We start from the raw sequence: 25,672 nt of genomic DNA on the forward strand, positions 1-25,672 counted from the left end.
TTCAACTAACGGCGGCCCGTGTTTCTGAAATCAAATATCGTAAGCGATTACAAAATAAAGTATAATGTAAGTGCTATAAAAGTAGGTAGATATAATATAGGAATACGATTAAGATCGTAAGTTAGAGCTCTTAGTTTGTGACATATATAATTAAATATATTAATGGTGTAATATAAAGATGTTAACATTAAGAAACTTCCACAGTAAAGGCTGTAAAAAAGCCTATTAAGCTAACCTTAACTCGGTCTTTAGATTATCGGATATATTCAATGTCCGGTATTGTTGCGAACTCTTTTATGATTAATGTCAGATATTTAAATTTATATTGTTTTATGATTTTTACATCAATGTCACTCTGAAATAAATGGCGAAACGTTTAGTGCGTGTTTTTCATCCGGGCTATATTTCATGCAATTTTCTACATCTGGCGACCGTGACAAGACCTCTCGTGACAGGTATATTAAGTTAAGCTAAGCTACAATATCTAGTATATCAAGGTTGCGACAGTATATTTAGTATATTAATTAGAAATCGCTTTGTAAGATTTAATTATTAAGTATTCGCCATTTCATTGCTACGATAAGATACGGAATAAAAAATCGCTATTTCAATGTTTATATTTTTCTTTAAATTAGGTAAATAACTACTACTTGAAAAACAAAAAGTTTTTTTAGTAATATCATAAAAACATTATTCAACCTTTAATAACTGTCGAAGAAAAGCTTCCAAAATAGCTTCCTCCATTGTCATTTGAGAGTTTTAAAGCTTTCGTTCTGATCACGTTTCGTTTCATACCAACACACTGGCTGAAAACCTTTGGCTATTTTGAAAGTTTTTTTCTTGAGATGATGAGCACAGATATTTGTTCCTGAGTCATGGGTGTTTTCTATGTATTTTTAAGTATTTATATATTTTATAAATTCGTTGTCTGAGTACCCATCCCCGTAACACAAGCGTCCTTGAGCTTACCGTGGGACTTAGTCAATCTGTGTAAGTATGTCCTATAATATTTATTATTTATTTATTATTATTATTATTTATTTATATGACCAATACCCCTTTGCTTCGAACAGTTAAGTTGCCCTTATGACCTCCCCAAAAGTCACCGATAATCGCATACGATTTGAAATACAGTCCGGCATTTGGTTGATCGATTGAATTCGTTGCTCCTACTTAGCCAGCAATTATTTAAAATTGCATGCCATTTGTTGCAACGTCTTTACGAATGTTACCAACGAAATTTAGTTTGCAAGATTCGTGAGGTTGCTTTTGTAAACTTTAAATTCAAATAACTTTATTCTACAAGCGGTTCTTATCGTGACTGCTGTAACTACAGTACGATTTATGAGCTGATACCACTTAAGTATCATCACAATGCCGGTATAGTGCTAACAAGAATTAAAGAAGAAAAACAAGCTGGAATGAAACATTGAAACCTAAAATGGTACTGGAGTTCTAGCTGTTACTAGGCTCAGTTAAGAACTGACGACTCCAAATTTTTTTTTAAGTAAATATTTTAGGACATTATTACGCAGATTGACTTGAAGTCCCTCAGTAAGCTCAATAAGGCTCGTGTTGTGGGTACTTGGACAACGATATATATGTATAATATATAAATACTTAAAATACATAGAAAACACCCCATGACTCGGGAACAAAATATCCGTGCTCATCACACGAATAAATTCACTTACCAGGATTTGAACCCGGGACCATCGGCTTCATAGGCACTACACACTAGGCCAGACAGGTCGCCAAGAAACAATTAAATTAAAAAGCTTTTATTTCGGATTAATTACATCCGTAATTACAATACAATACTCTTTATTACATCTCACATCTCACACAGTTTACAATACATGTACAGAAACAAAGACAATTTGATTGGGGCTGGAATTAACATTCTTTTAATTATTTATAGTAAAGCGTAGGAATTACCAGTGTACATTAGAACTCAAAAAATGGGAAGCCACTTTTAGTACTAAAACTAAAAAAAATATCAGTAATGCAATAGTTATTTGTTATACAAGGGTGCAAAGTTGTATTTTACCTGCGAGTGTGGAATTGAAACACGAGAAGTAAAATACATTTGCACCCGTGTGTAACACAAAACTTTTCCCCTCACTATAGCGAGGAAAGTGCAACATCCACAGGCGTTAGATCATCTTCATCAACTGGAATCACTAATTTTTTTACGATATTATAACAAAAATCTCTGGAAATTCTGTACTTTTACGTGAGAAGTTATTAAGTAAAATTTTTGTTGACAATGTTGACATTTCTGACGTATGAAATGTCAATGATGCGTTTTGAAATTGCATCGACTTAACTTGTGCGTTCAGAATTATATTTAACATAATTATTAAAAAACAAACGTTTATTATGGAATTTTAAAGTTTATGACTTAAAATCATTAAATAAAGCTAAATCTGGTATTTTCTATTAGATTCTCAAACCATTTATTTAATGATAATTAATATCGAACGAACCATTATTATGAGCGTTTTACGTTTTGTTATCTGTCAAGCTACTTAAACACGCTCCATCCAAGGTCAAATTACTTTCCCCACTAGTGGATAAAATGCGTTTTCCCCGCTTGTTTTAAAGGATAAAAGACGGCTTTCCGAGCTAGTGAGGGGAAAAACAAATAATTGTAAATACACGAGGAGCCTAAATGTTAAATAAGTTATTGTAATTGAGCTAAGATTGTTAATTGAGTTTTAGACGTACATATAGTAGAACTCGTAAGTTAAGACAATACATATGTATTATACCTACATTTTCATGAAAACGAATTAACTTGTATTTGTATTATTAGGTAGGTGTATAATTAATAAATCTAAAAGGAAAACATCTTCCAATAGAAAGTTGCTTTAACTTTGGCTCCTATTTCTCCATGTCTTTAACGTCATTCATCATCATCATCCTTTTAGCGTTATCCCGGCGTTTTCCCACTACTTTCATGTTATTGTTTTTATAAGGTCAAAACGGGTGTGGGTTTATATTGGGGCCAGTTTACACATTGATAATTGTTTCTTGCGAATTCATACATTTACAACTAAACGCAAGTAGCAATAAACACTAATCAATGTATAAACAGGTCTCAATGTCAAGGGCAGCCACACTTATAGATAGCACAGTGTAAAAAGTATACAGTGGACCGACGCCTTTGATGTGTACCGAGCTACTAACAATGTCGATGTATGCAGCTCGGGTGCGCGCGGTACACCCCTCGCCCCCCGCTACGACGAACCCTAAACGAAATCCGAAATAAAAAACAAAACCAACCAATCATTATTAACATTACCTCTAAAGACTAACCTAATAGATAACAAGATGACACGAGGCCTATCAACGCGTCACGCGGTCCAAGACGTGACGGCTGGGATAGGACAGAAACTGCACCTAGCCCCAGGCCTTCATCCTTCACATCGAGTCATCAAATTACATAGCCAGGCTATCATAGACCGGGAAAGATAAACGAGGTCTTAAACACCAACGGTAAAAAAAGGTCAAATCTGGACAAAAAAAAGCAAGGAAATGCTCAAACGAAAACAAAAAATAAAAATAATAAACGAACCAAGTAAGGATTACCGATAAGGGAAGGGCGGACTAAAGCACATTTTAGAATTTTGAGAAATACTGAACGGGCCGAAAGAAAACCTCCCTGTCTAGACGGCTTCGTCGAATGACTGTATTGTTTTATATACTGTGCTTATAGTATGAATTATCTCAGATGAGTTTTTCGGGCTCGGGCCCTAATCTGTAAAAGTAAAGGCTTCTGGGCTCCTCCTCCTCCCTTCCGACAGTTCCGACGTGTCGGAAGCTGGTGTTGCTCGAAGATTAATTATTCTGTGCTAATGTTACCATATTAATTAACATACATTTTTTAAACTTAACTTGTTCGCGTGCATCTGATAGCCGTTAGTAAAAAATCGTTATTATTTTTTATATAGCTGAGTAGGTAAAGGTACCTGCCGATCTACTTTCTTTTTCGTTTCGGTATTATTAGATAGGTAGGTACTTAGATTTATATCCATTGTTAAGGTTGTACAATATTACATATTCGGTGCCGTATGCACCGACGGACGTGATATCTTAATTAGAAACAGTAATAGTAGAGGTGTCTAGGTATAGTACATACTCCTGCCTGAGTAGTTGTTTGCCGTTGTTCCCCGTAGATAATCAAGTTAGACAACTGGTTTTATACACGGTGGCTAAAAAATAAGTGCAATCCCGTTGCCAGAGAGGTTTTGGGATTATATTGAGCATCTTTTACTATGGGACCAACCCCGAAGTCGAGAAAAAAAATTTGGCTGTTTCATACATTTTGGTTGGTCCATTTTCTATGGGAGGGTAAAAAATTTTTTTGCAATTTCGTGGTTGGTTCCATAGTAAAAGTTGCTCAGAATAATCCCAAAACCTCCCTGGCAACGGGAATGCACTTCTTTTTAAGCCATCCTTTATAAGGAAAAATAATTCTTCCTAGCTAATCCAGTTATGATATAGGATTTTGTTTTCCTCGTAGACAATAAGATCTTCATCGTAGGAAACCAAATAAAATAACGGTTTTCTACGATGAAAACTAAATTCCATTTTATGAAATGGCCGATATGAAGTATTTTTCCTTATATAAACCAGTTATTAAACTTGGCTTTAGATTTACCTATATGTAGGTATGAATAGGTTTTAGAATGAGTAGAGGCAACCTGCGGTTTTTGCAATAAATATATATTATCGCTTTTTTTCTTCATTTTTATGGCTAAGAAACAAATAGTTTATTATTACTATTTAAGGTGTTTTGTTTAATGTTTAAGGTACATGTATAAAATGACGGAACTGACAGAATAATCAGTAGGTAGCACGTAAGTAATTTAAGTTTACGTAGTTATTAGTAATTCCAAAGTGCATAAAAAGTAGTCGTGATTTTTTATTATTTTTGTTTACAATTTTGCATAATACATCCTTTAATTGCAATGAGGCGAGAAGTACCTACTTACCTATTGTTAATAACAACAAAAACGATTAAGTCGACTGTATGTATTATTTATTTATTTATTTATTATTATTCGGAGATCCAACAGCTGTTAACACGCTATAGGTTTTATAAATATGATACAAAAAGCCAATTACAGGTTCACACCAGTAGCTACATATTAACAAAAACAATTATGTACAAGGCCTATTGAATTCCTTAGAAACATATGACCCTTTACCACGTGACTATTTTTTCTTTGCTATTCCTGGTATCTATCATACTGGTATCATTTTATCTGTCAATCTCATGTCAATTTAGTTCGCCTAATTCTCGAGGCAAGTTTTTCTAGTTAATATCGCGGGAACTACTTACGTTATGTACAAGGCTAATCCAGACGCATTGAAAGTGTTTATTTATTTATGAGTATGGAAAAAGCATGAGGGAGTGGGAGCTGTGGCAAAATTTCAAAACCTAGCTAGGCCAACTAGGGTTTGATGAAAGAGCTTGAGTTTCACATTCTAAAAAGATTTATTTGTACAAAGAAACTGAAAGGTTTATGAAGAAAATGTACAAAACATATTAATTATTTTATTATCGCACTATAATTCATCATTAATATTTAACATTAACTATCATAATATTACAGGAAAAATATAATGACATATCTAAACTTGATTTTTTATAACAAAAATCATTTCCCGACTTAGTTCGCAACTTAAGGTGCAGTAAGTTCGTGTTCTTCTCTTACTAAGCGTAAGCGTGAGCGAGATGGAAGTTCGTGCCCGGGAGCACGGTTATCACATTTTTTAATTTTCATTTTTGTACGTTGGATTAAATGAAAAAGTAATCATTACGTTCCCCCAAACATGACTTTTTTTAAATCCGTTTTCTGCACCTACTGCACCTTAATGGCCATTGTGTTTATTTTTAATTTCGTTGTTATGACACTAAAAATACCTTTTTTCAAATAAAAAATAAATAAATTGGTTCACAAGATAAATAATTTTGCCGTATCCCTAATTGAAAACCAACGTACATAAATTATGTCGCGCACATTAGTGAGCCGAATTGCCGATAGATGGCACTGTACACAACTACACTTGGTATGTGATCAAAATTATTTCTTGTTTATAGTTACATGAAATAATTATAAAAGATTTCATCTAGGTACATCCATATCATAACCTTCCTATAATATGTTCAGAAACGATAAGCTAAGCCTATATTAACAAACCTGTATATATCTGTGGGTGCATCGTAATTTTAACTTTACGTTATAGAAACCCGATACCTTAATTACATTCATATTTAGAGCATCTCGGAGAAACAAAGAAATTTGATTTGACCTCTATTATAATATCAGTAGAGATGACGTTTTATTCGAAATGAAGTGTCAGTTAGAATAGAATAAGAATAAAAATCATTTGATCGAATTTAAACTATCGTGAGACATATTAACTTAACTAACTTAGCGGTTTCACTCACGTATTTTTAGTACGTACTGTTAGTGCTTGAAAATGGAGACCTAGGCTCTCTGAAACATGTCGCGCGAGTGACTAATAATACGTGAGTGAAACCGCTAAGTTAGTTAAAGATCATTTATTTCAGCTAAAGGCTACAGACATATACCAGGGGTCTCCGCCTTGCCTGTATCGCGGGGAACCAATTACAATTTAAAATATCAGAGCTGTTACAATTAAAAGCTATCATTTAGTAAGAAACTACTTACGGTCATACTATCTTATCTACAAACTAAGGCTAAATCTAGACACAATATTAAAACAAAATTTTGTTAAATATGGCTTCTGTCTCGGCGTAATTTTGTGAGTGCAGCAGTTTGAAAAGCAGTGTTTTCGCTTCCATTTGAGTGCAATCCCTGAGGTTACATAGTTTATTTATAGCATTGTATGTATTAATGTAGATGCCCTGATGCGTTCCCCAAAACGTTTGCCAAAAGCTGAATTTACTCTTGGAACGGGTAAATTGAGGAAGCGTTTTTGTGATAATATATATATGTTATAGTCCTTTGATAATTTAGACGATTTATGTGTTTGTAAGCAAATTTTGTGTATAAAAAGTTGACGAACAGATAGAACTTTAGTTTGAGCAAAGTGATCAGAAGTTGGAAAACGGAAGTTGCAAACAATTTTGACAAAACTCGCATGTTTCTTGATATCGAACGATATGGCAGTCGGCCCCCAACTCTAGTTTGTCTCTGAATTTAAAAAAAAAACAACGGTTTTCATTTCCCGCCATTTGACGTTTAGTAGGTTTGTAAGTTTAAATTAGTTTGTTTTGTTGAAGCTTATGATATGGATATAGATAAAGCAGTGTATGTAACTGTACATAATTAGTCATTAAAATACTCGTGTCATCCTTTTATGAAACTCATTTCATTCGTTTTCATAAACCCACACTCGTATTTTAATGCCTTTCATTATGTAGCAGTCACATAAACTACTATTACGGAACACACCTGCGAGTTTATATCCTCATTGCCAGTCTAATCGAAATCGATGCTAGAATGTTTTGGGAAAAAATAATCATGCTGACTAACGCACTAGCCAAGTATTTCATAAGTAAATCTATAAAGGTAAGTTAAAGTAAGTACAGTATGGGGTTCTTCAAAAAAGGAGTGTACAGGTTTTTAAAGGGTCGGCAACGCGCGTGTAATATCTCCGGTGTTGCAGGCGTCCATAGGTTACGCTAACTGCTTACCATCAGGCGGACCGTATGCTTGATTGCCACCGACGTGGTATAAAAAAAAAGTGGGGCTCCCATACAACAAACGAGATTTTTTTGATGTTTTTTTGCATAATGCCCAACTCGCACTTAGCCGGTTTTGTTCTTAATATTTACTGACAATTTGGTTTGACCAACTATATTTACGGAAAACTAAAAAAGGGACCTGTACACTTTTCTAATCAAGTATTCTTCAGGTTCTAACAATCTGCAGTCCTCAGAACCCAGTAACGCGCACGCACTCTTCGAGCAGCGAGTGAAATATACGTGAACTGGATATTTCACAAAACTAACATCTGCGAAAAGCGACTTTATGTAGGTTGGATAGTTTAATTTTTTTTTGTCTCGTTAGGTGCAAATTTTGTCATTTTTAGGATTCCGTACCTCAAAAGGAAAAAACGGAACCCTTATAGGATCACTTTGTTGTCCGTCCGTCTGTCCGCCCGTCCGTCTGTCTGTCAAGACCCCTTTATCTCGGGAACGCGTGGAGGTATCGAGTTGATTTTTATACCATATACCCACGTCCACGGTCCTTTGAAGCTGTGAAAAAATCAAACTTCTAAGTTAACGTAAACAAAAGATATGGCCGTTTATGACGCAAAAAACGTATATTACGACGGGTCTATGTCAACGGGAAGTTCCCTTGCACTCAAGGGAATCAAAATTTATAGGGAACTTCCCGTTGACATAGAACTATGAGATTTGGCAAGTAATATCGTCTTACACTACAACGACAGGGAAAATACTCAAACCTATAAATTTGTAAAAAAAATATATAATTAAAATAAGAAATAAGTTAAATTTGTACGGACTCGCACTCGTCCGGTTTTTTTTATTCATTATGTATCATAATTTTGATTTTATTTGATATGACATGTGATATTTTGCAATTGTGAATAATTAATTTTTTTTTGTTTCGTTAGGGGCAAATTTTGCAATTTTTTTATTCATTATGTATCATTATTTTTATTTAATTTGATATGACGTGTGATATTTTGTAATAATGTGAATAAATGCTATTAAAATAAGAAAAAGTATAAAATACTAGTACAGTAAGTGCAAATAAGGTTCCTAACCAATGTTCTCTATAATTTCATATTCAGTTATTTTTAATATAATTAAGGTACAATAACCACTTACCTACTGTATTTTGGGCGTTTTCTAAAATAAATATTGAAAACCTGATTCTCACAGATCCTGGTGTTTTCGGGTTCTCTCAACTCGGAGTCACTAGCATATTCAACCCTGATGATAAAACAAATGTCCCAAAAATTTGTATGAAAATTGTACATTCCCTACGTCACGCACATACAAATGAAAAATGTTTTCACACTAAAACGTTACGTAATGGAATAGACATTTTGGGACATCTTTTTTTAATGGCAGGATGGACAATGGTGTCGATTCTGAGTAGAATGAGCCCAAGAATGTCCAGATTTGAAAGAATCAGGTTTTCAATATTTATTTTAGAAAACGTCCATTTATACCCCGTACAATACAAACTGGTTCAATTCTCACATTCCATATTATTGTTATTATATTCAATGGTTATTCTATTCAAGATAGAATTAAGATACATAATTCTGTGTTAATATTATAATAATGTAAGTAACGGGTTCTAAAGGACACCTAATCTATTTATAGGACATCCACATATCGAAAGTTAAGACGAAAGTGGACGACCGGGCGAAACCACCTTTCCATAGGTACATACGTAGTTCCCATATTCCTCTCCGGATATTAAAATTATCGAAAATATTTTGACACGATTTGACATATCAAATCAACCATATGCAGGGGTCGTCTGTTTTTTTTTGTTTTTTTTTTTTTTTTTTAATTATTATAAAAGCATTTTAAAATTTATACGGAATTTGTATTCGCTCCTAAATCTTACAATAATCAAAAACTTGAAAAAAATCAAACGACCCCTTTGTTTGATTTTTTTCAAGTTTTATAGCTATAGTTAATGTACACATAAAATTATGTAAAAATATTTACCGTAATGTCAATATCCAGAGAGGAAAATGGGGACTACGTTTGTATTAAGCGGTCGTCCTCTATCCTCTTAAGAACTTGAAACTTAGGATAAGTAAATCACGTAAATTTTTTGAAACTATGTGTGTTTCTCCAATTTGTCAAAACCTATTACGTATTTACATTTTGCATAACAACCTTTCTTCCTATATACCTAAACTTCCCTTTTCACCAAATGTTTCTTTAAGTACCGCGTGTATCAAATGCGAGTGTCGATAAGTTGGTAATTTATCATTCGTACTTATATTATTTCTCGTTTTTCTTCAATTTTGCTTTCTACTTTCCTTACTTACTTGTTCTCTTAAAATATAAGTACATTTATCCTTTAGGCAAATGCACAGAAATGTCAACATAATAATAATGAATAATGTATTGCTAAAATCCAAGAAGGTGAAATTAGGCGCGACACGAAAACTGAGCATTGCTTTAATCGCTTTAGTGAATGGATGGAGACCATGCGTGTTGGAGGGTCTGCCAACCTCGAGACCTGGGCTATGACCGCGAAAATCGAAGTTCCCAAATTACGGGCATCTTTCTCTGTCACTCTAATTACGCCTTCATTGGAGTAAAAGAGAAAGATCCTCGCAATTTGCGAATTTCGCTTTTCGCGCCCCGTAGACAACATGCCAATCGCTAACGCTACGTAACGAACTAAACGCAACTATCACTGTCACACTAATATGGAAGAGTGATAGAGAAACACAAAGCGATTCGATAGCGAAGCGCAAGCGATCATAACCTTGGCAAGGCCGCCTTAAAAGCGAAAACAATTCACGCTTCTAAGCAACACGCCCCCTACACTTCACGCTGGTTCTATTTCGCATAGTAGGGTCTGCCATCTAGTGGCTTAAATCTAAAACGGAAACTTGACATAATGCTTCGCGCCAATGCATAGGGGGCTTATTCAATTAAATTTATTTATTTAAGACAACACTGGCCCATAACGGTTAGTAACAATTAAGGTTAAAAACTAAGTGTTAGTGAAACACAAAAAACAGAAAACGACAAAACAAAAACAGCAATAAAATTCTTACAACTGACCTAATAGCGGTTATGACACATTCAAAATGCCGCATTATAGGTGAGTCGTATCGGCCCGCAACAGTGGTCAGGATGGGGTTGGAGCTGGCCCGCACTCTGCAGAGCAACGAGGCAATTCTCTTGCGTATTATGGCATAGTAGTCATCCGTGTGAGCTTGCGCAAACATGCCCGATGCGCTGCAGAAACGGGACAGCCCCAACAACATCCTGAAACCATTATTATATTGGACGCGCAGGGAACTGATGGTCTTCTGCGTATAACTAGTCCAGAGGCTGCACGTGTAGAATACCTGACAATAGGCTTTAAATAACGTTACTTTTACCTGTTGGCTACATTGTGCAAACCTCCTTATTAGCATGTTGCATCGGACTGCCAGTGCCCTGCGCTCCCTTTCTATATCTAATTGGTCTTTAAGGTCGTCGGTGACATAGTGTCCAAGATATCTAAATGTGTACACGCGCTCGAGTATGTTATTATTAAGTTTTATGTCAGGTACACTTTCCGGTAGCTTGCCCCCGACGGCCTTAAATACCATATATTCGCTTTTCTTAGCGTTATACCGTCAGCCATGTTTACTTACGTACTCTTCACATATGCTTAGTAGTTTTCTCAATGCCCTGACCGTTGGACTGAGCAGCACCATATCGTCTGCGTAGCTGATGTTGTTGATACTAACATCATCAACTTTGCATCCTACTGGAGTGCTGCTCAACCCCTCGATCAGGTCGTTAACGTACAGGTTGAAGAGCTTAGGGGAAGTAATACCCCCCTGCCTCACCCCACACTCCAACCTGTACGACTGAGAAAACCTACCAGCCCATCTGACGCTATTGCTCTGGTTAAGGTACCAATATTGAAATATTCGGAGTAGCTCCGCCGGTACTTTTTGCTCCCTTAACTTGTTCCAAAGGACATCGTACGACACAAGATCAAATGCCCTGGATAAATCCAGGAAACATGCGTATATAGGTGTGTGACGCTCAGTGTAGTACTGTACCGTGTGTTTTAGACTTAAGATGGCACTTTCCGTGGATAGACCCGGGCGAAACCCGAACTGCGCATAGAAGCTTATGCTGCGCTATAGAGGTATAGTCTGCGAGCGTATTATGGATGACTTTATCCACGTGATAAAATAACTGTCACTTTTTAATACCCCGGGATAGAAAGTGACAGACACAGTTTTATCACGCTGTCACGAAGACAAGAACGACCATCATATCTGTGGCCTATCCCACAAAATTTACAATTACAATTTTACAAGTGTCAAGTTAGTAATAATACAAGTGTGCGTACCACAAAATATACAAGTAACAAATTTGTAGTGGAAAATTCTTACATATATGTAAATTGTATCGACAAGTCTACAATTTATTGTATCACAAAACTTTGCATACGATACATATATTTTCCGGAAAACGTACAAATTTGTAGCTAACAATTGTTTTGTGCTACACTATATTGTAGTAATAATTATACATATATGTAGAATTGTACCTACAAGTTAACAATTCTCTAAACGTGTGTCCCACCCTCTTGCTAAGTATACGAATACTAGTAATTGCAGTATATTTTATCATATTTAGCGATTTCAACCCTGTGTACCACGAAATGTTTAGTTCAAGTAGCAGTGATAGTGAAGAAGAATTAATTGTAATTCCACTCCAATTTTCCAATTTTGCCACATAGTATCCCTAATCCCTTAAGTATTTCCAATCTTTCTCCATTATTCCCAAATAATCAAAATCTTATCTTATCTCCTTCCATTTGTTTATTTTCACAGTGTGCGTCAATTTATCACTAAATAAATGTTTTCGTTTACGAGGTCTAAAATGGTCAGTTTAGCTTGTACCTTTTTTTTTGATAGGAGGGAAAAATGCATTCCGCATACCACCCGGGTGCGGGGGGTGTCCCGAGTGGTTATGTGGGACTCCCGTCTAGGCTAATGAGGCCCACGGTGTACCCACTAAACAACCCCCCATATGCCGCCTCGCCGCCCTGTTGGTGAGGTTACGGGAACGCTCATGTACTCATCCGTGACCCCACCGGCGGCAGCCGCCCACGAGTGGCTTCTTCGCGAATGCCCGAAGGCCCTTCACGCTAGGCGCGCCAGATGGTACAACGCGCCTTCCTCCTCGGCTTCCGTTCTGCATTGTAGCGGACCCCCCCGAGCCCGCCACAAGGAAGCCACGGGCGCCAGAAATTTCCCCGGCGCCCGGCGACAGATCAGGTCTATGGTTCTGCCGCAAAACCACAACTCGGCTGCAGAGGACAGGGAGAACGGCAGATCGTAACCCCGACACTCCTCTTCCTCTGCAGCCCCACTAACGCCGCTACAGCGGAACGGCCCCTCTAAGTTCGCAGGGGATAGGGAGAGTGGCGCATCGAAATACTATCACTCCTCTTCCCCTGCGATCCCACCTCGGCCACCGAGGATAGGGAGAACGGGTTACCGCAATACCGACACTCCTCTTCCTCGACGGTTCACCTTCGGTGCATCACAAGCGGGCTAAACCAGCCCACTTGGAGCGTCCTCCTCGGGCCAGCCCGCGCCTCAAACAGGCCGGCCCTGGTTGCCTCTTCGCTTCACCGTGGGTGACCAAGCCACGGTTAAGCCACGGGTAACCGAAGGTTAACCTACCTTAAACCTAATTAATAAACATGTATTGTATTTAAATCCTTTATTGAAAATTATATATGATTACATTGATATATGATTATACATTGATTATACACACATTATAATTCCAAATTTTCAGATTTCCACATCTTCTCCCATGTATGCGGTGGAATCTTTGCAAATCCCGACAATCTCCAATGAAATTCAAATCTTATCGTTCTCTCATCTATCGCTTGCTTCGCCATTGGCACCTTGCATTACATCTCAATCGGATAATTACTACACGTGTACACGGTGCAATTGTACACATCACATTTTTTTTTTAACTGTTCATAATCATTGTCTTTCCCGTGGCCGGGGATCAAAAAAATAAATTGTTTCGCTTACCCATTCTTGCTGTAAAATGGTAATATGTTGCCTTTATAAATGCCTCTCTATTAATCTTGTTTTGTTCCAATATTGTGTTCATCAATCCGTCACAATAATCCATATGTTCGTCCTTGTGCAATTCAGCATTGTCCTGTTCCCACTTCTCTTTGGCTCTTTAAAATCGTTGTTTTATCGATTCTTGAAATACAAAAATTTTGGCAATGTGGATGTACGATTTGATCCGCTCGCCGTATTGTTTGCCGCAGATAAATTCGGTCCCTTCAGGCGTTCGCGCAAGCACTTTCATAGCTCTGGCTTCTGAGAAAGCATAAAAGTAAAATAATATTTGTATTTCCACCGTAGACGCTGCTATGTTTTCCATACTCATTGGTACTTGCGATATTATCTTTTGATCCGAATAGAATTTCCCCCTCTTTGGACTGTACTTTGTCTCCCTGCCAAAGTCGTTTACGTACGTTACTGGCAGCGGCTTCACCAGACTCGTCCACCAGTCCATCGTGTTCATCGTGAGATGTTGTGCCTTGTACGCAAAGAACTGTATCTCCAGCTTCGGCACAATCAGTTTCGTATGTCTTTTCCGTCCATTGATCAATGCCCTCCATTCCACATTGATGTCTTGCGCACTCACAAGTTTTAATAAGTTGCTCGCCGAGAACATCTTGTAACACTTGACAACTATTGCCGGAATAAATATACTTAGACAAGCAAGACAGTTAATCGAGGCACATTTGTAGGGTCTTTGTCGAATAATTCTCCCCAATCGAGAGTTAAATCCCCACTGTTTATTTTTAGATATGTATATGATATGAGGTGCCAATGCCGTCTCCTTGTTCCGTAATGGACAGCGATGAGTTTATAAGGTCCGTTATAAACTCCTGGCATCGTACCTTCTTGCTCTGATCTATATGAACCAATTGAAGATACACATTCCACCCCTCCATTGTTTTCTCCAATTCGTTCGCAGCTGCCTCCTCTGTTACTATATCTTCTTGTTCTTCCGTTTCGCCACAAAACTCTGTACTTGCCTGTTCCATCAGGCTCCCCAATCCCTTCAACTCCAGTGCATAAGTTTTGTTCATTTTCATTTGAATCGCTTCTCAATCCGGCACCTCTTCCGTCTCGCTCACCGGACTCGGTGGTCTGCTCGATGCTGCTGCTGCTGGAATCCCGTACGGCTGGAATCCCCTCCTTTCCGGTGAATTCAAATGTTCCGCTGCCGCCGCCGCCATTGTCTTCTCCGCCGCTGCTGCTGCTGCACTCTCCCCTTTCACATTTTTTCCAAGTTCTGGGGTTGTAGGTACGTAGGTTTAATGCTCGTAGCTAGCCCACTATATAATTATAATAAATGTAATTCTTGCGTATTTCATATAAAGTGAAACTACCTTCAACATCAAAGGAGCTAAATAAATTATTACATATTTGTAGTTGTAACATTACAATTTTTTGCTTGTATATTCACAAATCAACAATCCTACAATTATGTAGCTGTCGTGACATACCTGTATTCTTTGTGATACGCTTTCACAAAAGTGACATATTTGTACACTGCAAACTTGTAACGAATACATATTTGGAATTATTGTGGTACATTTTTTTGTTTACAATTTAACAATTTTGTCAAATTGTACACTTGTAAAGTTTTGTGGGATAGGCCACTGTACTACTGGTTTGACAATGTGTGGCCGAAAAAAAGTGACAAATATGAAACTGTTTCTCGAATAGATAGGGCGCGATTATTAAACACGCACGGCTAAAGCGCTTCACACACCTTACTTAATTCAGTAACTGACGACAGTATCGCAGCAATACGTACAAGTGAGATGCAGATATCTTTACCGTGTCTAAAGTATAGCTGCGTTCCTGTCAGTTACTGAATTAAGATGTATCAAGCATCGCTTAAGCTGAAGCAGGGAACAGTAACCACGCATTCACACTGTTCAAAGACTGTTTCTCTGCTTAAATTAAATTAAATTATTTTACTTGCATAAAATATGGTACAACAAGGTGATATTGGAAACTTGGAAAGGTTCTCATCTAAATTACACTGTTCCTGAACGCGAGGCTATAATCGAGAAAATCGAAGTTCCTAAATTGCGGGCATCTTTCTCTATCACTCTTTTTACGCCCTCATTGGAGTAAAAGAAAAATATCCCCGCAATTGGCGAATTTCGGTTTTCGCGGTAGCCCATCTACAGGAGTAGTGTACAGGCCCCAAAAATACGTTGCTGTGACAAACATTTTCAGAAAATGTTATAATTTTTTTTAACTAGGTACGTTAATTGATTGATTGAGGGTACACGGAAAGAACATGTCTGGCGACATGACGACGGAAAGAAATTAAATGGCAGAAATTAGGGCCTATTACGCAACGTCGCGCGTGTGCACGCGGCGGGTGCAATTGTAGGTAAAATCCGCCGCACGCGCCCGCGTCACTCAGCGGCGCTCATACTATTTCTCGTTAACCCACTCGCCCGCTCCGTGCACACGCGCGACGCTACGGAGGCCCTCCAAGGGGCCCACTAGAACAAAAATTTTACAGTTCCGAACAACTGACACAGGCCGATATCGTCCGGCGGAAGGTGGGCCCCTTTAGACGCAACCGCAGACATATTGCTAATAGACATTAAGTTTAAGTTGAAGTTGACAAGTTGAATGAATGTCAATCGCAATTCTCAATTTAAATAAATAGCTTTTAAATCTGACATAAAAAAATCTTCTAAGTGTATATAATGCAACGCTTTTTAAGATAAGTTTTTGAATAAATTTAGTTATATTGTCTAGAAATACGAAAATAATCCAAAAACGTTACATATTTTGAGTATTGTATATACATTTTACTTTATTTGTAATCATATGTTGCCATTATAAATAATGTCTGATCTAATTTAAGAGTTAAAAAGATCCATGAGTACAAATTGTATGTGTTAAGCTATGATATGTTATTTTTTTAAATATAATTTGCCTTAAGCCAATCATGATGTTTTATTTGTCAAATCATTTGGTTCACCTTAATTGTTCAAGAATCATGAAACTTACAGGCCAAATCGAACGTACTCTGACATCAGAATACTCGTCCCCGCCAATATGTACATGTAAGAAAAGCAAAATGCACGATAAGTGAATGACATCAGTTAGATGTTATTCTGATATCAGGTACGTTCGAATTGGTCTGCTAGACAATAAAACAAAAACAAAAAAACGTATTTCCTTAAGTTGATTTCTTGTCTAGCCTGTTTATTATAAGTCGCGAGCAGACATGCGGGGCTCACCGAGTGCTGAGCCGATTATTCGCCGAATAACAAGTGAGGATGTGTAAATTGTGAAGGTATGTTAACTTAAAAATATAAATCATCACCAATAGATTCGATTATATGGCCTTTGCAGATTTAATCGAGAATCGTAAATAGTTATTTGTGCAACAAGAGAGGAAAGTTGGTTTTTCTTGCGAGTGTTTATTTTTTCCTCGCTACGCTCAAGATTCTATCTTAGAATCACTCGCTTCGCTCGTGATTCAATTATAGCATCTTTCGCTTTCTCGGGACTCAAAAACACGAGATATAAAATAACTTTGGTCTCGTGTTGCACATATAATTTTTCACCTCAGTAGTGAGAACGTATGAAAGGTTAAAATGTATTTCGAATTACACAGAATAATACAGAAAAAAAACGAATTTGTAATAGAAGTATGAAGTGGCAGTTCATGGCCTTCACTAAATTAAAAAGCTACTTTGTTTCACTACCTGGAGTGAGGAAAGTCGCACTTTCCTTACTCCAGGGAGTGAAGAAAGTAGGCTTGTTCGAGCTGCTGAGGTGAAAAAATCGTTTTCGTAATGTACTTACCCGTGGCACAACCAGCTGGACATAGCGGTCCACGGCATAGAGTATATTGAATAGTAGCACGGGTCGGGAGCGCAATAAAGCTTTCTCGAGTACTAGACGGTAGGTACGAACAATTTAAATCGAGTTCATTGAGATTATGTTTGTGTTCAACTTGGAGACCTATTAATTAGCTATTGAATTTGTAAACTTTGTAATAAGACACGGCTTTGTAAATATTTTATGCCAATGGATAATAATTATCTAGCATATACCTACCTACATATACCTATAGTTTCTAGTTATACTAATTAGTCCGAACTATGACAAAGTCGTATCACGCATTTTTTTTAATCAAATGGCCTTGACACTCCTAATTAGAGGGACGGAACGCACTAACTGTTAACGACCTATCTACACCGTGTTTTTATTGAATTCCGTTAACTTCGGGATTAAGTTTAAGAAAACTAAATGACATAGTTAATAAATAAAAAATATTATTTTTATTAAATAAAGTAATTAAATGTTGCATATTGCTTTGTTGTAACTTGTAACACGGGCATTATATTTAACTCAACCAAAAAATTGAAAACTGTGACAAATCAATGACATTTCGAACATCGATCGTCCGAGATTATAGTAGGTACTTAACGTTTTAGTAAAAAATGTATAAACTAGTACTTCGCTGTCGTTGACTTTGGAATAGTTATAGTGCAATTTTGTAGTTGAAAGTATTATGCTATATTTAATTTCATTATAAAATCTAAGAGAGACCGATGATTGGTGAACATCAAGTAGCTAGTAAAGAATCTGCGAGAGTCGTATTATATTTTTTGCTGCTCTCCTTGGCTACAGTAGTCATTGGAACGTTTTGTTGTCTACTTGCCCTGGTAATGACCTCCTTAAATGCTTTTCGATACCTGTAATATAAAACGATAAGGGCCGTCCACACTCATGCGCGTTCGCGGCTTCGCGCCGTGATTCGCGCATGAGTGTGGACGGCCCTATTGGTAAAAGTTGACATTCCATTGGAAGTAACTATAGTGTTTTTTTTATGACGGAGGCAAACAAATCGCCCGATGGTAAGCAGTTACCGTTGCCCAAGGACAGCTGCAACACTAGAGGGATTGCAAATGCGTTGCCGGCCTTTCAGATGGGAGTACGGAGTCGGGAGTAATTCTCCGCCTTTTCTTAGAGTTTGTAAAAGATAATAAAAATCGAGTAAATAATGGAGTATTCCGAGACGAACGAATCTCCACACTCCACAGTTGTGAATTATTAAATATTAAAGAAATTGCTGATTCACCGTTGTGAATTCCCTTGAATTTTACAAAACGCTGGCGCCCTTTGTTTCTGTTATTCTCGGTTAAATATTGATAAGGAGATTTAAGGGCAGTTTTTTAATTCAAGGCCGATGAAGTGTGTACAGTCGTCATCAGATTTCGGATTAAATTCTCAAAATATCTAAACACACTCTTTAATTTTTAAGTACTAACATTATTTTTAAGAATATACTAACAAAAATTAAGATCATTGTTATCTTTATTTAATAAATAAATTGAATTGAATTAAATTTAACATCTTGATAATGGCGTTGTTCAGATATTTGTGAAAACCTTGGCCGCTCCGAATATAACTGATGGCGACTGAAGCGGGTATCGCCGTTGTATAAATATTTTAAATCATAATTAATCCATTGAACGCTTATTACGACTATCACGAGACATAATCTATGCCGCAGTAGGTACATATCGGGAAAACTATGCTGTCAGCTATAGCTATGAGCTATGACGCAGGTAGGCCATTTTTAGTGCTCCGTACAAAACTTTGTTCACGGACCACCTATGTTGTCAATTTTCCTTTTACGTCAGATTTTTATAAAATTTGGTGGATAGATAAAGTTCGTATATACGATACGATACGGTGAAATTGCGCTTATAGTGTACAGAATATGGAACTTTATCTATTCACCAAATTTTATAAAAATCTGACGTAAAAGGAAAATCGACAACATAAGTGGTCCGTGAACAAAGTTTTGTACGGAGCACTAAAAATGGCCTATCCGCGTCATAGCACATAGCCATAGCTATGTCCTATGTCCTACGCGTATGTCCTACAAAATCTTTCTTTGAGTTACAAAAACATACAGCTTTTTCTTACCAACGGAAAAAGAAATTATATCTTCATTCAAATTGAGATTTTCGTATTCATGCCGCCCAGAATGAGGAGCTCTTTCAAACTTACCAAAGTTTATCAGTATCTGATAAATAAAACGTCAACAAATAAAAAAAAGGCCGGTAGCGCTACGAGCGTACATTACTAGTGAATGAGTAGAACTTCAATTTATTTATTTCCTTTAAGTACAATTTTAAATTTACATCATGTTGTTCATAAGAGCAGGAAACGATTCCTCCGTACTAGTAAAAACTGTATGACGGCAGGACTAATATTATGTAGTCTGAACATTTTTTACAACCCTTTTCTGGGCAAAAAAAAACATCGTGGTTCGAACCTTTAAGACTGAGCTTACTCCCATCTTTAAGGCCGGGAACGCAATCCCTCTGGTGCTGGAGGTGCTTACCTTCAGGTGATTCGTCTGCTCTTTTGCCTGTACTATTGTAAAAAAAGAGTTCAGGCCTTGCCTTGTGCCTGCTAGAGCAAAAATTTAAGGAAAAAATACAAAAACGGTGAAAAATTATGGGATAACAACATAAACGCTATGTAGTGTAGGCTTACCTTTTGCTCATAGCATTGTAGAGAATGGGATTGATTGTGGCCGACAAATAATAAAACAGCGCCGTGAGCACGAACACCTTCCTGTGGTACTCCGGGTATTCATCCTGTTTACAATACAATCGTCTTTATAAATAATCGTCTTTCCAGCTTCACTGGGATAAGCTGCACAGGGCGTCTAACTGAATCGTTAGTTTTATGATATTAGTGTTAATTTTAGTTTTTATTGATTTGAATTTTAATGTTTTTTTTTTTTATTGATGATTGTTGTTTGTGTAAATAGTTGTAATTATGGATCATGTATCTGAAATAAATAAATTTATTATTATTATTATTTATTGCACACTTCAAATTAAAATAGCTGATATAAATAAATTAGGTTACACAGGTTACGACGGGTAGTTCTAACGTTTCTTCATCTAACGTTTAGCGGTGAAGCTCACCTAATATAAGTTTTGAGAAGACGAGGAATGTTTTCAAAGTTTTGATGTACCTATAGGTGTAGATTATGTAAAAAAATCTCTTCTTTATTCTAATATTAACTTGCCTGAATATTCGAATGAAATATATCAGAAATCAGAAGGTTTTGGAATAAAATTATTTTTGAGAAAAATTTGCAGCTGGCAAACACAGAACAGTATAATAAGGTTAGAATGGCGATGCGAGCAGTACGTGTCGCCGCGCGGTTTTGAGCAAACGCTCGCAAGCCAATACAAGCCCTGAGCGCTTGCCGCGGTAAATTATTTCAAAACGAAGTAAACATGCTTTCTTGTGCCGTCATAACGTGCGGATTAAGAAGCCAGACATCAAATCTGTCTAAAGGAGGCATATCCTTTCACCGGTAAGCGTAAGTGGAGGGGACCGAGCGGCGACACCGGTTCCGATACCAACTGATGCGTGCGATCTAACCTCTTTAATATGTTCTGTACTGGCAAATTATTTCGTATTTATCAATACATGTCTTTTTAGGAATATCGGACTGTAGCTGTACCGAGTCAGTGTATATTGTAGTTAGGCGTTGGTAGTGGTACGGAGCGCCACAAATGAAGAACGCAAGCACCACTGCCACTGAAAAAAAAAAACATAAAATTATTGCGGTACAGTCGAAGGCAAAAATATCGATCCAGACAAATGGCTCAAAAATATGTGACCACGACTTTATTGTCTAAGGTATACACATACACATATTTTTGAAACTTTGGGAATGTATATTTATTTATGCCCTTGACTGTACATCTCCCCCGTTCGGAAATAGTGAATTTTCTCAAATGATTTTTAGGCCTCGGACCCTAATCCGTTAATCAAAAGACTGTTTATTTTATGTAGAGGCACCTTAGTCGCGTGCCGAGCGCGTGCCAAAGCAACCATGTCGTTAAAAAACAACTATCGTGATAACATTACGGTTCAAAATGTAACAGCTCAGACAACGAGTTTGGGTAAAGTTGCCTGTATGTGGCCTCAGAATACAGAGCTGCTACATAAATTTGAACCATATAGGTAAGTAGGACGGTAAAATTTCTTACGGTTCATATTAGTTACGGTTTTTGTCTGCCATTTTATAAAATACCTATGTGAGGAGTTTACTTCCACAACTTTATAATATACAGCGTGTTGTAGCGTGTAGTGTCGAATTGAATCGAGGCGTAGGTTTTAAAACAATTTCTTTTTTTTTTCATTTAGTCTTAACTAACAGTGCAATTTATTTTTGAATTCTTTTCGCGCAATGTATTGCGTACGTCGCGCACGCACGTCAATAAGTGTGACATATTGAATAAAAACATTGCATGCTGAATTATTTTATAAGGAAAGATAAAAGTTTTTAATTTTCACTTAATAATCATCATAATCATAATCATAATCATTTATTTGCACATAAAAAGGGTTTTACATAGATATTATAAAAGTTACATGGTCTAGCCTTTTTAGCTGTTTTTGGCAGCATAACATTCACTATAACATTTGAAAGTTAATTTATTTTGAGCCTATATCAACCTTACCCTTAGTGGTCATATTAAAAATACACGCTGTAGCCATGTTGTACCTATATACATATATTTTTAATTTTTACTCAATTTTCAGTATAACATTTGAAAGTTAATTTATTTGAGCCTATACCCAACCAACCTATACTTACCCTTAGTGGTCATATTAAAAATACACGTTGTACCCATGTTGTACCTATATACATATTAATGTAAAAAAATACACGTGTGTAAAATTTACCTAATACTTTGAAGATTTTATTGTCCTCCGAGCTTCGACCTCTGATGCCGTTGTTCCTCGCCAGTTGTCTGTGCGATCTGAAACCAACAAAGTCAACAAACACAGTTACAGTTTTAGCGGACGGGAAGTTATTACTGTATTGTTTTTACCTTTTAGACATGTTTAGACTGAGAAATCAATGTATACATCCAATATAACGTTTAAAAAACGATAACGCAAGGCGTTTTTCGAAGTGCGTTAAACTAAAATAAGTTCAACTTAACAAGTTCAACTTAGTCGTTGAAATTACACAATTCTATCTCATCTATCAATTTTACATTTTTGCTCCAAAATCGTTACCCGGCTCTTAATAAGGTAACCTTATAAACTCTGCAATTCTTTTAAAATGAGAGCGTAACTTCGATTGTATGGGAGCGGCTTTTTGGCGGCGGGTTCGAGCAAAGCAGTCATATAGTCGTTGTTATTGTTTACCTTATAAACACTGCAATTTTAATGTACACCAACATTAGCACGACCATAGGCAAGAAGAAGAAAAGCGCGCAAGTGGTGGCGTACAGGTGGTTGTAATATTTGTACTGGCCGTCTCCAGGGACACGGCACAGCTGGGTGAGTAAGGGTACCTTTCCTGTTCCTGAAAATAGTAGAAAAAAATTAAGTAGATTTGCGTTGTTGTCTTATGGCACACGAGGTGCAAAGGGACTTCACAAGCTCGCGCCACGCCTTCCTGTCTTCAGCGACCCCTCTGGTCTCGCCAGCTCAACCCGACCGCTCGTAGCTCACTCATGACGGACCGCTGCTAAGAGTGTACTGGGCGTCCGGAGCCACGGCTTCCGTCCCGCGGTTTCCAACCGAAAGCGATGGTTGCGTTATTCGTAAGTAGATTGGGCTTGACTTGACTTATTGTCCTATGTCCCCTAGATGGGACAGAGGGCGTCCATAGTGCGCCGCCATCTGGATATCTTTTTATAATTATAGTGTGACTACTTCAAACAGAAACCAAAATATTTAATAAAAATATTTTATATGGTCCCTAGTTGTATTTGTCTAGTGTTGAGACTCAGAAAATTCGACTAAATTTTTCACTGTTGTAATTATGTCAAAAATCGAGTTTTTTCAACTTGTTAGAGTCCCGTGTTTTTTGTAATGACTTGAGACCTTTTCAGAGAACTCAAAAAAAAAAAAACAAAAAACATTGTCCCCATGTATGTTTAACATATTAGGTACACAAAAATATTACAATGCCTTTTTCTTACAGTTTAGTTAAAATCTACAAAATTGTTGATAGGATTTTAATTGGAAGACTTGGGTCCTTTTGAGTTGCGCTTAAAAGAAGAAAAATAAAAGAAGAATTCCACTCGGAAGAATTTTAAGCTCTGAATCTTGAAAAACGAGTAGTTATTCAAATTTAAACTCAAAAGACTCCAACCCCATACATATCCTACCAGGATACACCACCACAGGGTTCGTCACAACATGATGCACATGCACCCCTGGCAGTGAAGTCGCGACGCTGATGCTCCAAATGGCGAGTATCGCCATCGCAACTCGCCTATGTTCCCGCGAACGGGAGGGTGAGTGATGGCAGATCGCGGTGTAACGCTCTATCGAGAACGCGACCACTGTGAGCGCTGATGCCCAGGTGCCCCTGCGAAGAAAATCATCTGATCCGCGCATTCTTCAGAATAAATAAGTATCTACAGAACAAATATAGACATAAATAAATAAGTACATGTATGAATTATTTGGAAGGTGTCAATCCATTCGACTTCCCGTCAAATGTTTCTAATAAACCTGCTATCTATCTTAACCCAGAAACTTCCAAATTGCGAATTATAAAGGTGGCGCGAGCGTCGCAGTATACGAAAAACCACAGTTTGGGCATTGCCTTGCAAGTGGTATTTGCTTTTGATCCCCGATGCAGAAAGAGGGATGTTACTTACATGTTTGACGCCAATGTCTTTATGTCTGTCTGTAATCTGTGGCATTGTAGCTCTCCAACGGATGGACCGAATTCGATCCGGTTTTTTACCCGAAAGCGAGTTTCCTTGCGGTGGTTCGTAACTATGTTTGATAGAAATCAATCCAGCAGTCGGAGATTATCAGCTCTTTTTCAAAATGATGTAAGGAATTTTTGGCATGAAATGATTTTTTTTGCCATACCTATAGCGTAGGGGGTTTAAAAAAATAATAATTTAATAGTTATTATTTTAGAGATGTGCCCATAGCTGACTTTTGTTCCGAATTGAAGTAAGATCTTGGCTTCGCTCGATCGATAACTTACGTGGCTCTAAGGAAATTCGTGAGACGACATGTGAACTCGCCGAATATGTACGGGTACATCTGCCAATAGTACCATAGCTCGGGTGCCAAACCTAGAAAAATATTTTTATTAATTTTTATTGGTAATAAAAAAATGATTTTACAGAATACACAAATAAATTACGAATAGGAAAATAAAAACTTTGATACTAAAAACTAGGTTAAATAATAATTAATTTATATATATAAATACATATATGACATCTATTTCAGTTTATAATTAAGTTTATTTATGTTTCGTATATATATATATATATATATATATATATATATAAAGAAAAAGGGACGAAGCCCTCCAGTGGTGAAGGCCGGAAAAATATTTAATAAAATATTTTGATTTGTTGTTCCCAGCTTTAAATTTGTTTATGTTATTAAACTTAGGTATGACGGCACTTTTTATTTATTAAAGAATATCACATCAATTTCAACTTTTTTGTATGATTTATATGTATTTGGTTTCACAATAAACTAGCATTATTAAAAAAATCCTTTGTGTAATTTTCTGTAAAATTTCAGTATATTATTTCTAGTCGGAACTACGAGCTCTTTCCATCCCAACAATCCATCCCAAAAATTTGATCTGTATTATAATTCAATATTATTATAGAATAATATTAACATCAACAAATTGCTCTGATAATTAGCTTAAGATAATATATATGTACGTAATATTTTTCATTCATCAATGGAACTTGCCTATGGAAGTTTGATAACACGTAGGAAAAATATTTTAGTACACCAGTTTTATGTTTAGAATCCAATATAATTTTACATTTAT

The 25,672-nt window shown here is 36.8% G+C and overlaps 1 protein-coding gene and 1 pseudogene across 1 annotated transcript; both read right to left on the reverse strand.

Moving 5' to 3' along the window:
• Positions 1–10,869: 10,869 nt before the first annotated feature.
• On the reverse strand, positions 10,870–17,666 carry LOC134747159 (uncharacterized; annotated as a pseudogene).
• Positions 17,667–18,409: 743 nt separating this feature from the next.
• LOC134747160 (neuromedin-U receptor 2-like) lies at positions 18,410–24,952 on the reverse strand. The gene is made up of 7 exons (XM_063681740.1): positions 24,857–24,952; positions 24,018–24,220; positions 23,047–23,206; positions 22,576–22,652; positions 21,344–21,420; positions 20,356–20,459; positions 18,410–18,539 (listed from the first exon to the last, which is right to left on the reverse strand). The coding sequence occupies exons 1-7, from the start codon at positions 24,913–24,915 to the stop codon at positions 18,410–18,412; spliced, it is 810 nt and encodes a 269-aa protein (XP_063537810.1). The 5' UTR covers positions 24,916–24,952.
• Between the last annotated feature and the right edge of the window lie 720 nt (positions 24,953–25,672).

Source organism: Cydia strobilella, chromosome 14 (genome assembly GCF_947568885.1).
Source record: "Cydia strobilella chromosome 14, ilCydStro3.1, whole genome shotgun sequence".
Classification (NCBI taxonomy): Eukaryota; Metazoa; Arthropoda; class Insecta; order Lepidoptera; family Tortricidae; genus Cydia; species Cydia strobilella.